General features: G+C 47.3%; 1 protein-coding gene across 1 annotated transcript in view; it reads right to left on the bottom strand.

The window, feature by feature from the left end:
• Nucleotides 1-13,952, bottom strand: part of MAPK4 (mitogen-activated protein kinase 4) — a 60,064-nt gene extending 46,112 nt beyond the window's left edge. Inside the window, exon 1 of the mRNA XM_057699806.1 lies at nt 13,407-13,952. Coding sequence (XP_057555789.1) covers nt 13,407-13,952 — 546 coding nt within the window. The remainder of the gene's footprint in view (nt 1-13,406) is intronic.
• Between the last annotated feature and the right edge of the window lie 1,451 nt (nt 13,953-15,403).

Here is a 15,403-nt window from a genome sequence, read left to right as displayed (position 1 = left end):
TGTGAATTGCAGGAAGACTTTCAGGGTAGATATGATGATTTTGGTTCCCCAGCTATAGTAGTCACTGGCCGTTCACACTCTCTCATTAGCGTCTCACCCACCCAGCATGTGCAACCTGGTTGGGGTCAGGGTTGAGGGCAGCTGGTGATCATAGAACAGAGCTCACAGAAAAAGCCAAAGACAACCAGACTTACAAACTCAGTCCTCTTGGCTTCAGGCTCCTCTGCATTCATCATGTGATCTAAGGACAACCTCCTTCTTCCATGGTGATTCCTCAGGCCTGTGAAGCCAGACCAGGCAGGCCATTCTGTACTCCTGGGCTTGTTCTCCTGCACAAGGAACTGTGACTCCAATTCCAAAATAAACTGTGCAGGGATTTAAAGTGGGAAAAATTCACCCCCAAGAAGATGAGTCCTGCAGATCACAACTGCTTAACTAAGCTCCCCATCAGGAGGATGCATGGTTTCTGCAGATGGTAGTAGTCCTGCATAGAAGGTACAATAATAAAATCTTCATGGCTGTACTCCAGAGGCCCCTACATCCTGGAAACCTGCTGTCCCGGTCATCTGGGGACACAGGAGGGGCCAGCATGGCCCAGCTGGGAGACTAAGGAATGGCTCCTCTTCCTGCTGTCACGTGTGTGGTGGAGAGCAGAGGGCAAACATGGTGTCATGGAAGAGACAAGGAAGCAGGAGTAAGAGCACAGGGCAGCTCTGGGACAGGGCCTCGCTCTCAGTTGCTGCTCTGCCTGTCTGGATGTGGAATTGCTGGTGGATGTCTGAATGAGCACCTCTGGGGAGGCCAGGCCTTGCTCTTCAGGTTTTGTAGGGTGACGTGTGCAGGGGTAGGAGTTTGGGTGCTCACTGCAGCCAGGATCCATTCTGATTAGTAATCAGTGATGTCTATTCTGATTGGTTGGACCCAAACCTTAGCAATTAAGTATTTTGAATATCGTTCAGTGTATAACCTCAGTATTGGAATCAGTCTTTGGCTAAATTGCCAAAGTGTCAAAATTAAGGCAGGGGGCTCCCTATTCTGGTCCCCTTTGGGTTAAACACACTTCCCCCTAATCCATCCATTTTATAAGTTCCTTCAAATAAAGGCTTTCTGACTCATTCCCCCCCTTCTTCACTCCTCCAATTTGTATCTTAGAAGAGAAACAAAAACGGTCAACTGCCTCAATGAAATTTAATGTTAGTGAAACTGAGCGGGACCCTGTAGGGCTTGTGGGCACAGAAGCCCTTCTGTGTCCCCCATTTCTTGTTTGTAGGGAATAGGCTTCAGGCTCTGTGACCTTCCCTGAGTTCCAAAGGGCAGGTTCAAACAGCTGCTAATCAGAGAAGGGAGGGGATGCTGAGACAAGGGAGTAGCACTCAAGAAACATTAGTGCAGCCTTGGGGCAGGGTCCTGGTTCCCCATCAAGGGATGCACATAACAATATCTTTGAGCTCTTCTGCAGAACCAAAACCTCTAACAAATGGAAGACGTTAACTACTTGATGAAGCATCCCTCATTCCAGAGAGAAAGTCACAGTTTGAAAATCTTGAGTACCAGAGAAGCTCATCAGACCACCTGAGGCCAGATTAAAGGAATGTAGGCCCTGCACACACCCTGATCCTTATCAGTAACCCTGCCCTTGAACCATTGCTATAAAATTCCTTACCAAATCCCCCCAGGTTGGGACACACAGTTTTGAGGGCATGAGCCCACTGTGTCCTCTTTTGCCTGGAAAAGCAATAAAGCTATTCTTTTGTACTTCACCCAAAACTCTCTCTGAAATTCAATTCAGCACCAGTGCACAGAGGCTGAGTTTCAGCATCATTAGTGGTTGAATTTCAGGTATCAGAAGTCCCTCCAATGGTGATTCATAATTTAAAAAAAGCTAATATTTACTGAGTGCTTCCCAGATGGCTGACACAATCACGCACATCATCTCCTCTACTCCTCACATAGCCCTGTGAAGTAGAATCTATTATGAGATGATGGAGCCAGCCAGAGGCAGGTTAAGTAACTTGCTCAGGGTCCCATGGTAGCAGTCAGCATCTGCCCATTCCACGTATGAGGAGGGTGGTCCTGCTTCCCAGGGGCATGGCACACACAGAAGAGCCTATCCCATGTTCCCATGGAGGCAACAGCCAAGGCTGGGCTGCCACTCTGGGTGGGGAGGTAAGATCTACACACACAACACTGTGGGCACCTCAAGGCAGAATGCAGTCGATGGTCAGTGTGTACAGGCTCCTGGGTCAGATGCCACTGTGCTTGACCCTGCTCTCTTAGGGACCAAATATTTTTAGTTTGCCACTTTTTGCAATAAACATGTTCTTGTAAACTAACTCTTTCCACCCAGCAAACTTCTCCAACTTCCTACCTGAAAAGGTTACTGTGATAAAATTATGCATGTTCATGTTGTACTTTTTTTTGGAATTAGAGAAAAATGAAGAAAAAGCCATGTGTAGTCTGATCATTAGCATTCTGGAGTTTTTGCTTCAGTCTATTTTTTGTCATTCTTTTCTCCTTGTTTTAAACAGTTCCAATTCTGTATCTTGCTTTTTAAACCTAATCATTATTACATAAACAGTTTCTATGTTATTGTAAACTCTTCAAAATCACCATTGCAAATGGTTGCAGAACCTTCTATTTAGTGGATGAACATAGTTTACTTAACCATGCCCTAACCTCCAAGACAAATTTGTTAAGTTTAAATTTTCATGTATCAGGTTTTCTCTAAAGAGGTAGTGTTTGCCAACACCTGAATTCCATAGCTAAGAATCACAGCTGATCATGAAGCTTGAATTGGTATTTTTTTTACTTTGGGATGAATTTAAAATTGTTCTGAGGTAGAATGAGAGGATTCTATAGACAATGTCCCCAAATTTCAATAAGGCATTTAGCTCAATCTCTTAGGACAGCAGTCCCCAAACTTTTTGGCACCAGGGACCGGTTTCATGAAAGACAGTTTTCCCACGGGTGGTGGGGAGAGGCTAGTGGTGGAAGGGTGGTTCAGGCAGCAATGTGAGTGATGGGAAACCATGGAGAGCGGCAGATGAAGCTCACTCACTCACCTGCCGCTCACCTCCTGCTGGGTGGTCCAGTTCCTAATAGACCGAGGACCAGTACCAGTCCGTGGCCCAGAGATTGGGGACCCCTGTCTTAGGACATGTTTGTGGACAATGAAGAAACATGGGTCAGACCACTATATAACTGTGTAAATTCACAACTGATTGAACAATTAAACCCAAAGAATGCTGGCTTCGGGTTAGTGTCACCCTGGAGGGAGGTGTCTGGTGGCCATAAGACTAAGCCTTTCACCTAATCTCTTCACACATTTTAAAATCAGTGATATGGGTGAAGTCACTGAAGATAGCCTTGTGAATTGTGAAGCTGTACAGGATAAGATTATATGGTAGAACAAAGATCCAAAAAGAACTCATCAGGTTGGGATATTTGCCTGAAGCCAAGAAGATGAAACTTATCAGGGAGAAGGGTAAAGTCTAGTACTTGGGCTAAAAATCAACCATATGTAAAATAGGGGAATACCAAACTTAACAGAAGTTAGTTGGCTACAACCTCAGTATGAGCCAATAGTGTGACATGGCTGCCCCCCAAATACCAGCAGCATGAATGGTGAGTCACTTATGGAGCAGAGATGTCATCCTCCCACTGACACCACATGATATCTGTACTGGAAGATTTTAGGAAAGGGTCTGACAAGCAGAAGGAGGTCAGTGAAAGGACAGTCAGGATAGTGTGACCTCTGGAAACAGTGTCATCTAAATAGCCAATAAGGCAGTATGCTCAGTGGATAAAATATGACCTCTGGACCCACTGTTAGGTGGCTATTCTATTGGGCATTGAAACCCAACTCTGCCATTTACTAGCTGGGGAACCTTGGACAAGTTACTCTCTGTGCTTCAGTGTATTCATCCGTAAAATGGGAATAGCTGCACTTATTATTTTGTTGTTATGAGGACTAACTAGGTTTACACCTGTCAAGCACTTAGAACAGTACCTAAATAATACTGTATACAGACAAAGGAGTTCTAGGCTCCAGAGATTTAGAGAGGCATGGTAGATGACTGCAAATATTTGAAAACTGCCCCAAGGAAGAGAAATTATACTTTATCCTGGGAGGCTCTTGAGGATTATCCTTGATTCAGTGGAAAGGCATTTAGTCAATAAGCATTTAATGAGCACATATATACCAGATGCTGTGCTAGCTGCTAGGAATACAGAGATGAATGAGATAGACTATTTCCTAAGGTCCCTACTATCTATTGGGGGAAGAGGCAAGTCATAAACATATTAGATCATAAACAAATAATCACAATAGTGTGGGGATAACTGCTGTGGACAACCAGAGGAAGGTGTGATTAACTCCCCTGGGGAGCTGGGCAAAACTTTATAGAGGTGGGGCTTTTGAGTGGAGGCTGCAGGGATAAGTATGAGTTTATGTGGGAGCAGGGGGAACAGTGTGTGGGACCAGAGATGTCACCAAGTATGGTATTTTCCAGCAAACGGTGACAGGTCAGTGATCTTATGGAACAAAATGAATGGGATGGCAGCAAATGAGGCTAGAGATAAGGATTGGTCTCTCTCAGCTCAAAGAAGTGTGGCTCTGATTTAGCAGCTACTCATGAAAGTAAGGATAAACATAGCAATATGATACTCCCTTAGGGCCTTCTATTTCTATAGTACTGTCTTCTCAACAGGCTACCAGGGTAAAGGATGAAGAAAGAGACCACATTTCAGGAGAAAATTAAAAAGTATTTGATCCAATTTTCTAATCTTTCTTCTTCAGTATAAACACAGGAATATCTGCCTACAGAATAAGACAGTGTCATGTTCCTGAAATATTTACCCCCTTGGAGTCCCCAAGTAGAGAGACTGGAGCCAGGACTGGGGCAATTGGGATCCTTCCCACCGAGACTGAAGGTGCTATCTGAAAGGAGTTCTCTTCCCAGCACATCTCCTAGGTATAAAGGGAAGGAGGAGCACATTATTCAATGCTTATCCCCCATACTCTCCATCTAATTCCATTTAATAATATTCATTAAGCATGCCACAGAGATGCAGATATAAGTAAGTCATCAACACTTCCTCCAAGGTGCTTACGAGCTAGCATTAAAAGATGCGCAGCCACACAGAGCATTACATCATTAAATGTTAGGGCTGGCCATTTCTGATCATGATGGAGTAACCAGGACTGGATTTGCCCTCCTGTTGAAAGCAACTATAAAACTAAACAGACATACATAGCAGTTTTCAGGTATTGGGCAATAGGCTGTGCAGGATCCAAGAGAAGGGAAGCAAACACATAAAGTGAGCTTCATGTTCACCCTGGCATTCTGCCTGGGTAGATTTCCCAACCACAGCACAGGGAGGTGGAACAAAGCAGAACATGGTTGTCCTACTGAGTTGAGGAAGTAGAGCCTGGAGGCTGGGGCGGCAGAAGCACTGGAGACAGTGGGGTAGGATACTGGAGAAGAAGAAGCTTCATAGGGTAAGGGCCTATAAGTTTGTAGGGGGGTACCCCACAGATCTCTCTCTGCTGGCTGGTCTGCACATATACAGGGTGAGGTCTAGCAGAGATTAGTTACTTAGGTACTAACAGCAGAACAGGGATAGTAGAGGTTGCGGAAACATTGGCTATATAGAAGTTTCAGTCCAGGCAGAGGGTAAATGCCTTGTTAACATTCCAGGCATTCAAGTGAGACAACAGAAAGGTCATACCATAGGAGTAAGGACCATACTGTGGAGTCAGATATGCTCTAGGCCTGCCTTGTCAAAGCATAAAACCAAGCTGTAACAGGACCATGCATCCCATAATTTACCATCAGTACATTAACTCTCTGTCAGAAAAAAATTCAATACTCATTAAAGGAAGACAATATAATTAGAACTCCTTTCAGAGTATCAACTGTAATATCCACAAACAACCAAAAGTTACTAGAAATGTGGGGAGCAGGAAAAGTGACCCAAATTCAAGAGAAAAAATGTAAATAGGAAATAGATCATGAGATGTCCCAGATGTTCAAATTAGCAAAGACTTTAAAGCAGTTATTATAAATACGTTCAAGGACTTAAAGAAAAATATGGTCTCAGTGAGTGAAAAGATGGGGAATCTCAGCACACAAGTGGAAAATATAAAAAAAGCACCAAATAGAAATTCTAGAAAAGTACAGTATCCAAATGAAAAATTCACCAAATGAGCTTAACAGCAAATTAAAGATGGCAGAAGAAGGGGTCAATGAAGTTGAAGACGGAACCATAGAAATTATCCATTCTGAAAACAGAGAAAAAAGAAAGGACAATTTTTGGGGATGATACCAAGCTGTGTAACATACATGTTATCAGTGCCTAGAAGGAGAAGAGAAGGTGAGGCAGAAAAAATAATTGTTGAAAATGTTCCAAATATGGTGGGGGAAAAAAATCAATTTACAGATCCGAGAAGCTCAATGAATTACCTAAATAGGATAAGTAAAAGGAAACCACACCTGGGCACATCACAGTCAAGCTGCTGAAAGTTAAAGATCAAGAAAAAATCTTGAAAGCAGTCAGAGAAGAAAAGATATAACATACAGAGGAAGAATGATACAAATGAAGACTTTCTTTTGAGAAACAATATGGATAGGAAATAAAGCAATGACATTTTTAGGCACTGAAAGAAAAATATCATACTCAGAGTTTTCTTTCCTGGGAAAACAAACTTTTTAAATGAGAGTAAAATAAAGAAACTTTCTAGATAAACAAAGAATGTGTCCCCAGCAAGCCTGTACTACATGAAATATGAGCCACTCTCTAGCATTTCTAGCAGGGAGGCTGACTTCCTGCTTCTTGAATTCTTCTAAAGCTTTGGAGCTTGCTATAGGAGGTGGCAGCTTTAATTGTGAGTAGGTGAGTGAGTAGGCTGGTGTTGACAGTAAGGAGGGAGCTAGTGATCTCTTTGCACTATTTAATCTATCATTCTCCCCCAGAGGAAAATCAGACCCCCAGGCGTATGGCTGGGTGAGCTTTGACATGAAGAGGAAGGCAGCAAAGCATGGCTGGTATGCACTGGTATAGCTACACCAGTTGTTAGAATAATGAAATACCTGCAAACTGGTTGGGAAATAGCTACTGCTCCAAGCCCCTGGTTCCCTCGCTCATCACCTTGGCCTCATTCTCAGATACTCCCAGACCTCCCTATGATCCAGCAATAAAGGGTCAATTTCTGGCAAGCAGGGCACCTCCAGGACCTGACTTAGGACTCTTGCCAGCTTCCTTTCTAATTGGTTGAGGCCTGGACCATGCCAGTTATTAAAGATTTATAATACCACCCCTGGAGCTAAGTGGGGTTGCCTCCCAGGAAGGGAGGCCTGGGTGTAGTGTTCTGGGAGTGGGTAGAAGAGGACCCCAGGAGGCCCAGGGACAGAATGAAGACCCTGCTCCTGGGGGCGGGGCTGTGGGAACTGGGGGGTAGGCACTGAAAGCCAACAAAATTAGCTTTTCCAAGTCAGCCTGAGTGTTCAGGGACACTTGACTCTCTAGCAAGCACAACCTCTGTTCTAATCCCCGAGGTCATATTTTTCCCTTTTAAAAAGGGATATTTCATACCCTTTAAATACATCTTTTCAGCTCCACTGATTTGGAATAACATGCTTATCAGCTTAAGAACTTCTAGCTGGGCCCTCAGCAAGTTGTCCTTCAGTGAGCCCATTTTCTCATGAAACCTGGCCCTTGAATGTTTGACATTGGCTGGGCCCCTCCCAATGTCAGCACTGCAGACCCCAGTCCTATTTTGGGATCCCCGGCAAGCCCTTCCTCTCTTCAAGGTGGAGACCATGCAAAATACAGGCACACAGAACAACAAATGGACTTTCTCTTGATCAGCTGCAAGGACTCTATTTCAGCCACAGAAATGGGCATTCCTCCTCCTAGGTTCAGTTTCAAGGGAATCTGTACTCTAGGGGAGTTTTCTGTGTGTCTGCCTAGTCAGACAGAGGGAGGTCCTCTTGGCCTAGACAGACAAGAATCTATCAAAGGAAGGCAGAGTGGCCAGGAGGTGAGGTTGATCAACACAATTTAACCAGCATAAACACAGCTGATCAAACCTCTGTGCAAAGCCTTTGGAAGCTGGCTGATATATTCTCCATCATGTACCTCTTTGCCTCCTTTGGGACCTTGAACCACAAGTCTTAACAAACTGCAGTAATTTGCTGAGCCTTCAGTCAAACACTCCATCTCACTGAACTGTGAAAGCAATGTCTTGCCTTTAAATAACATCTAGAGAAGCAGTTTACACCAGGATGAGAAGCATGTTTCCTAAAATCATTGTCCGTATCATCTAACCCTTGTCAAAGTCAAACCTAAACAGAACCAACACTCCTTTCAATGGAGTTTCCCTGGTTTGTGCAGCTTTCTGCCAAGCTCAAGGGATGGTGGACCAGGCAGTTTCTAAGTGATGTGACTGAGGCCCTAAAAGTCATCCTGCCTAAAGCAATCTTCAAAATTTCCTGTCACAGTGCCTGATATCCCCACCATTAACTACCCCAGTTGGTTAAGCTACCTACTTCAAACATACCTGTGTTACCCAGGAGGAGTTCTTAGCCTTCTTTATTGTGCTCAAGTTTTCAGAACCCAGGGTGCAAGCATCAGCAGACACACCGGGAACGTCTGCTTTCTGTCCACAGTCAAGCTCCTCCACATCTTCAGATCAGTGATGCTTAAAAGTTCATGAGCCTCAGAATCCCCTGGAGGCTTGTTAAACCACAGCTTGCTGGGCCCCATGCTGTGTTTCTGATTCAGTAAGTCTGAGATGGGATCTGATAATTCGCATCTCTAACGAGTTCCCACTGATGCTACTGGTCCAGGACCATACTTTGAGGACCACTGTACTAGTTGATTTCTAAGGAATCTTCATGAGATACGGAGGCAAAGTGTAAGAACATTCCAATCATGAATCATGAGGTAAGAAGACAGAGGGTTCTAAGGTAGAAGGGGGTCAGGGCCCAAAGGCAGGCCAGCCTAGCAGAAAACTTAAGACTTGCTCGAATGATCCACCAAAGCATACTCTATGGCCCTCTTACTCTTGCTTGCTTTCTTTTGCTTGCTCTTCTGCTTACTGCCTCCAGGAAAGGCAAGTCCGCTGGCAGCCCCAGCAAGGACAAAAGGTGGTTCCCTCTGCCAGGCCCCTTCCTGGAGGGATAGTTCACACAGCTAATCAGACTGTCAACGTGCAGCTCAGCCCTCCACACCCTCTCCCGGTGCAGCTCAGCCCTCCACACCCTCTCCCGGGGGCTCCTGACATTTCTTAGAATTTGCGCAGGACTTAGTAAAGTCTTAAACTACATTTTTTTTCTCTTTTGAGATCCTCTACATCCTAATAGGATAAATTCAAAGGAAAACATGCTCTGATCTTTCAGCTGCCTCTTCTTGACACAAACACAAGGAACTAATTAGTGGGCCTGCCGAGAAGGCCAGCAGAGAGGGGTTCACGACAGTACCGCAGGCCGGGCAGCCACCCTCAGGTAGGGCCCCATGACTCACTTTTTGCCATCACGTCAGGAGTTCAGTCCATATGTCAGTGGAGGGGAAACTGACATGTGGAGGTCTGCCTGGTCTTACCATGGCATCTACTGGGCAAGTAAGTTCTGTTCATGATTTAGCCCTTTGTATAGCTGCAAGCCCATGACATCCCCACTTTCATTCGTCTCTAATAAGAATCCTATGAGATAAGCAGGATGGGAATGATGACCCCATGTGGCAGATAAGACAACTGAGGAGGAGCTCAGAAAAAACAGTGGACATTGTGTTCCTGGCTCAGCCACAAATCGTGTGGCCTTGAGCGGGTCTCTTCCCCTTCCTGGGCTTCAGTTTTACCATCTGTGAAATGGAAGGACTGGACAAGGTGATTAGGAGGTCTCCTTACAGATCTCTTATTCTGGGAGTGAGCTGTACAAGGAAAAGGACTTGCCTGAGGTCATGCAATTAATGACACAGAGAAACCAGGGGCCCCCATGCCGTGTCTGTTGAGTGAAAGCCATCGGAGCACCCCCATGGCCGCCCACTGCCATCTTCCTGACAGTGTGGGCCAACTGGGGCCTCTAGCTGCCCTCTGCCTTGCAACGGCCAAGACCCCTGGGATGGGATGGTAGGGGTACACGTGCCCAGAATGCTCCCTGACTGTGACTTGAAGCCCCCGTGCTGCCAGCTGCCCATTAGAGAAGGCCATTTCCTTTGGCACCTCCTTTGCCAGACAAACACAACGGACACCTACCTCGTGTCAGACCCTGTGCTAGATGAGGGTATGTGGATGACGGAGGCTTGCTGTCCACCCGTAAGAAAGTCACGATGAGGACAGCGAGCACCAGCTGCTGCATCTGAGCCCAGCCTCCTGTCACATCACAAAGCCCGTCCCCAGCACTGGGCTGTGACCCACACAAAGGCACTTGCTGCGGCCCAGGTGAGCACGATCTCCTTCAAGGCAAGCACAGGACCCTTGAAACCTTAGGAGGGGTCAAGTTTAGAGCCATTCACATGTAGGCATTGTCCTCCAAATACACGAGGGAGAGCAGATGCACACGTCTGACCACAACCAATCCACTGGCTGGAAGAATTCTGTGCTCTCTTTCTCAGAGGCAAACCTGCTAAGTTGGGCTCTAATAAGCCCATCTAGCTTTCTATCTGTAACATGCTGGTCAACAATTTTTCCATTAGTTCAAGACAGTCAACACAATCAACTGGGCCATGTCTTGGGCACAGGATTAGACTCCCTGGAGGAAACCAAGATGAACATGACACGGCCGTCAAGAACCAAGAAGCACTAGCTTTGGACAGCATGGAACATGCAGGCACAAATACAGTAAAACACAGCACAGAGCGGTGGGTGCTAGAAGATCCAGGTTAGGGGATGGGGCATTCAAAGCAAGGAAAGACTCATTCTAACTGGAGACCCAGAAAGCCTTCATGAAGGAGACGGCGCGCAGAAAGGCCACCCCTCAAGATGCAAGAAGGCGCACGTTCTCACGTCCCTTCTGCCACAGTCAGCCCAGTCATCTTGAGAAAGCCAACTCTCTCCATTTTAAAATGGACCATTTGCCCGAAGTGCCTCACGGCATTATGAGAATTAAATGAGAACTGATTTAAATGCACATCAGATAAAGGCACCAAATATAAAGCTTTCATCATCACTCGGGCAAGAGCAGGGAGGACGCTAAAGGCAGAAAGTATATGAGGGAGGAAGCAGGTGGGGGCAGGGACGCCTGCCAACTGCAGGGCGGATGTGAACACCTACTGGGCTCATCACTGGTTCCCGTGATTTTGTTTTGAACCTCTCACAGCTCTCTTACTGAAGAGAGCCCACGTAGAGTAAGTCAGAGCATCTAAATTCCTTTGCATCGGGAAAATGCAAGTCTCGACGGGAGAGGTGGCTTCCCTGAGTGACAGGAGCACAACCACCTGTGGTGGTCGGTGAACCTGAGGCTCCTCCCCGGCTCCCAGCACAGGGCCCGGGCCCCGTGTACTCGGCAAATGCTCACTAGAGGAACGGATGGGGGCCTTACTACTTTTCAGGGGCTCTGCTTTCATGTTCCATTTTGATTCATCACCACAAGTCAGTGGGGCAGGCAGGACACGGACCGTCGTCCCTGTCAAAGATGGGGAAACGGAGGCTCGCAGAGGGCGTGTCCACGTACCAGGCGGCCCCATCAGAAGAGAGCCCAGGCCTCTGCTTTCCCAGACAGCAACACATCCTCACACCACATGCCTCCTAAGAATTGTTGCCACAGCCAAACTTTGCCCCAACAATCCCCTTCCCTGATTTTCCCGAAAGCCTACCATGTGCTATTCTGCATACGTTCCCTGTTAATACTTCACTTGATCAGACCCTTTCATCGAGGAAGGTCCTATTATTATTCCCAAACGTATTGGTTTATTCCATTTCAGGAGGTGGTTTTGCGCATCCCAGAAATAAGAGCATCAAGGATTCTCTGGTCCTTTTACCACATAAGAACAGATTTGGGTTAAAAGCTTTGGTTCGATTTGTTTGGAGTCATTACTCTTTAGAAGAAAGACAAACAGCACGGGGAGTTAGGAAGACAGAAGGGCATGTTTTTCTTATTTTTTTTACCATGGACATTCTTTCCTACAGAGTCGGCTGTCAGTTTTGACAGATGGCCTGTCTGCGGGAGGGGGGACATAGGGCAAGCTCATGGTTAAGGCGGCACCAGGGAACTAGAGCCAGCTGGGCTGATTCAAGGTCTGAAATCTGGGCTGGAGCCCAAGTTCCAGCCAGTGAGGGTGGGACAGGGACCCCTGACCCCCCTCTCCTCCTGTAGCCTGCTGCAGCTGCACCAGGCAGGTCAGTGCCTTTCTTGATGTCTGAGCCCTTCTGGCTACAGGCAAACAGGGTGGCAAGGGAGAGCAGAGCAATGGGGCTTCCAGAGAGAAAGCTGAAGCAGGCTCAAGGTCAAGCTACTCTATCCTCTCATCACCCACCCCAGCCCCTTGGCTAACAGTTTATGGTGCACCTACTTCCTGAGGAATGTATTCATTCTAGTAAAAATTCATGATACAAAGGTTTTGGCAGGAGGCTGGAAATCACAGCCACCTCAGAGCTCTCACATTTAGGGGTGCCTGGCTGAGGTGCTCAGAGGCTCCCCTTAAGTTGGAGGAACTAGGGTAAGGGGAACAGAATTTCAGAGGACTCCCAGCTCCTGAAGAGTGCCGTGGATTAGGTAAGGAGAGGTCTGGGGCCTTGGGAGCGAGTGTCAGTGTGGCCAGGTCAGCTCTGATCTCTGCAGCTGCTGGAGCATTTAGCCACCAACCACATGGGGTCCCAGCACCAACCAGACCCTGTGGCTTTAACATCGCACTGAAGGGCCAGGGCATCTCCCAGGGCCTGGGAGAGACGAGCCCTTAGCTGGATAAGGTACACCAAAAATTAGTTTATCAGATACACTGTTCGTGCTTCTGTCCATGGACAGAGAGAATGAACACAGGCTGGAGCAGCTTTGATGGGAGGCGGCGGCGAATGAACCAGAGCAAAAGTCTCAAATGCTGGGAAGCCTCACTGGGAGTCCTGAGCAGAGAGTAGGGAGAGGAGGTGGTCAGGTGGACAGCAGGGCTGAGAGGGTGCTAGAGGCAAATTCACCAACCACACAATCTTAAAGCCAGAGGGTTTAGAGCTGGATTATCTAATCCAACCCCTTCTTGCCCAGCCTTGAGTCACTGGTCATGGCCATGTGGCAGAGCCAAAACTAAGAACCAGAACTCCCTTATTCCCCAAACAACAACTTTTCAGGCCAGTGATCCTTTAAGCACTCTCCAGCCTCCCCCAGTACTGACCCCAGTCCTCTGATTCCACTGGAGCTAGGAATACCCTCCCAAACACTGAGCATTCTTGAGGATGCCATTCCAGCCAGACATACCTTGTGTGAATAGTGCTGATCAACGATCCTTGCCAACCCGAAATCCCCGATCTTGAGCACAAGGTCCTCCGTGCTGATGAAGATGTTGGCGGGCTTCAGGTCCCTGTGCAGCACGTTAGCGGAGTGGATGTACTTGAGCCCTCGGAGCAGCTGGTACATGAACAGCTTGGCATGTTCCTCCGTCAGCGTGCCCTGCTCCAGCAGGCGTGCCAGGTCGGTCTCCATGTACTCCTGGACGATGTAGGCCACGCTGAACTTGAACAGCTCGCCCTGCAGGTCGGCACCCTTGGGTCCCAGCACCTCATACACCTTCACGATGTTGTCGTGGTCCAGGCGCCGGATGATCTTGATCTCCCGGAGCGCGTGCTTCATGCTGCGGGCATCACTCAGGGTGATCTTCTTCACGGCCACCTTCCGGCGGGCCCTGCTGTCCACGGCGGACAGCACCAGCCCATTGACGCCAAAACCCAGGGGTTGGAAGTCAACAAAGCGCCCGCCAAGGTCATACCCGTAGACACTGGCGATGCAGTCGCCCTTCTCAGCCATCATGGGCTCAGTGGTCAGGAGCTGCCCGTGGCATGAAGGGGCAGTCAAGAAAGGCCAAGTCCCAGCTCGTGGCTTCCCCAGCACACCTCATTCTGTCAAGTCCCAAGGCTGAGGGATGCTTTTTCTCCTGGTGATGTCACTGCCACCAGCTCCCTGGAGACAAGAGTGGCATATGTCCATATTCACTGAGCTACAGAAGTTGGAGGCTCAGACTGTTTCCTTAACCTGCACTGGGAAGGCTATCCACCAATTCCTGTGTATCCTGAGCCTTCCTGGAAGCTTAGAATGGCTCATGATTCTTTCAAATATAGCATCTTGGAAAGAAAAAGCAGTTTCATTATCTATATGCACATAAAGTTTTCTATCATGATGGACCACAAAGTACAGATGCAGAAACTCTCCCCTTTAAATCCTTTGTTAAAAGAGGTTCCTTCTGGCTGAAATGTGGAGTTGTTGCTGAGCTGCGTTCCTTTACTTTAGATGGTCCAAAGCTCAGTGGTATTGCAGCTTCCAGCAGCTTGGGAGCGGCTCTCTGTGTCCCGAGCTGTGTGAAGGGATCCCAACAATGGATTCTGGAGGCGCACAGGGACTTCTCTGTACCTCTGCCAGCTCTCCTTTCTACCAGCTCCTCTTAGATTCTGAAATCCAAACCAATCTGTTGAGCATTGGTGAAGAAAGCTGGAGAAATCCAAGCACCTTTCATGAGTTCTACACCAAGTTACACCTGAAGTTTCAGACTTGAGGGCAGCTCAGCTGCCTGGCCAGGATCCTCCGGAGGCTTCGGATGTGGGCAGCATCCTCTATCACCCCTTCATCCACGCTACCTTGAATGAGACTGTGTTCTGCTGGACCCAGAGAGGCTGGCAGGAATGCAGCATCTTCCAGACCAAGTCTCCTTCCCTGCCAAAGAAACAATGTTGGGTAAATTTCCACACTTCAGCTTCCAACACCTTCCCACTTGTGTGTCTTTTGTTAACCAGCCCAAGTGTTATTTGATCTGTCCAGCCAGCTGAAACACTGCTTGCTCAGGGGATTCCAGGCTTTGCACTGCCCAGCCACCCCGCCTGCTGTGTGCAGCGCTCCCCTGGAAGAGAGAGAAGATGGATTGATTTGATAAGACCATCAACTGGTATGCCTTTTATGTAAGTGCCTGCTCTCCAAAGGTTAACATGCACAAACTGTGGGTGGCAATGATCAGCTCTGACCTTTGCGAAAATCATTCATTACGCTCTCCAAACACACACAGCAGCACTAGCTGGGAAGGGTGAGAGTAGAAAGTAACCAGTTTCAGACAGAAAATAAAAGATCAATAATTTCATTGTTCTATTTGGATCCCGTTTCTTCCTTCTTTTGTAAATATCTTTGAATATTTTGAGAGAATTTGCCACTCACTGAGATTTAATTACTTTGTATCTCTTGCTTTCCATGTAGGTAGCATAAGCACACATACC

The sequence above is a fragment of the Hippopotamus amphibius genome, chromosome 11, assembly GCF_030028045.1.
Source record: "Hippopotamus amphibius kiboko isolate mHipAmp2 chromosome 11, mHipAmp2.hap2, whole genome shotgun sequence".
NCBI lineage: Eukaryota > Metazoa > Chordata > Mammalia > Artiodactyla > Hippopotamidae > Hippopotamus > Hippopotamus amphibius.
Note: the sequence above shows the minus strand (reverse complement) of the source record. Positions and strands in the feature narration are given on the sequence as shown.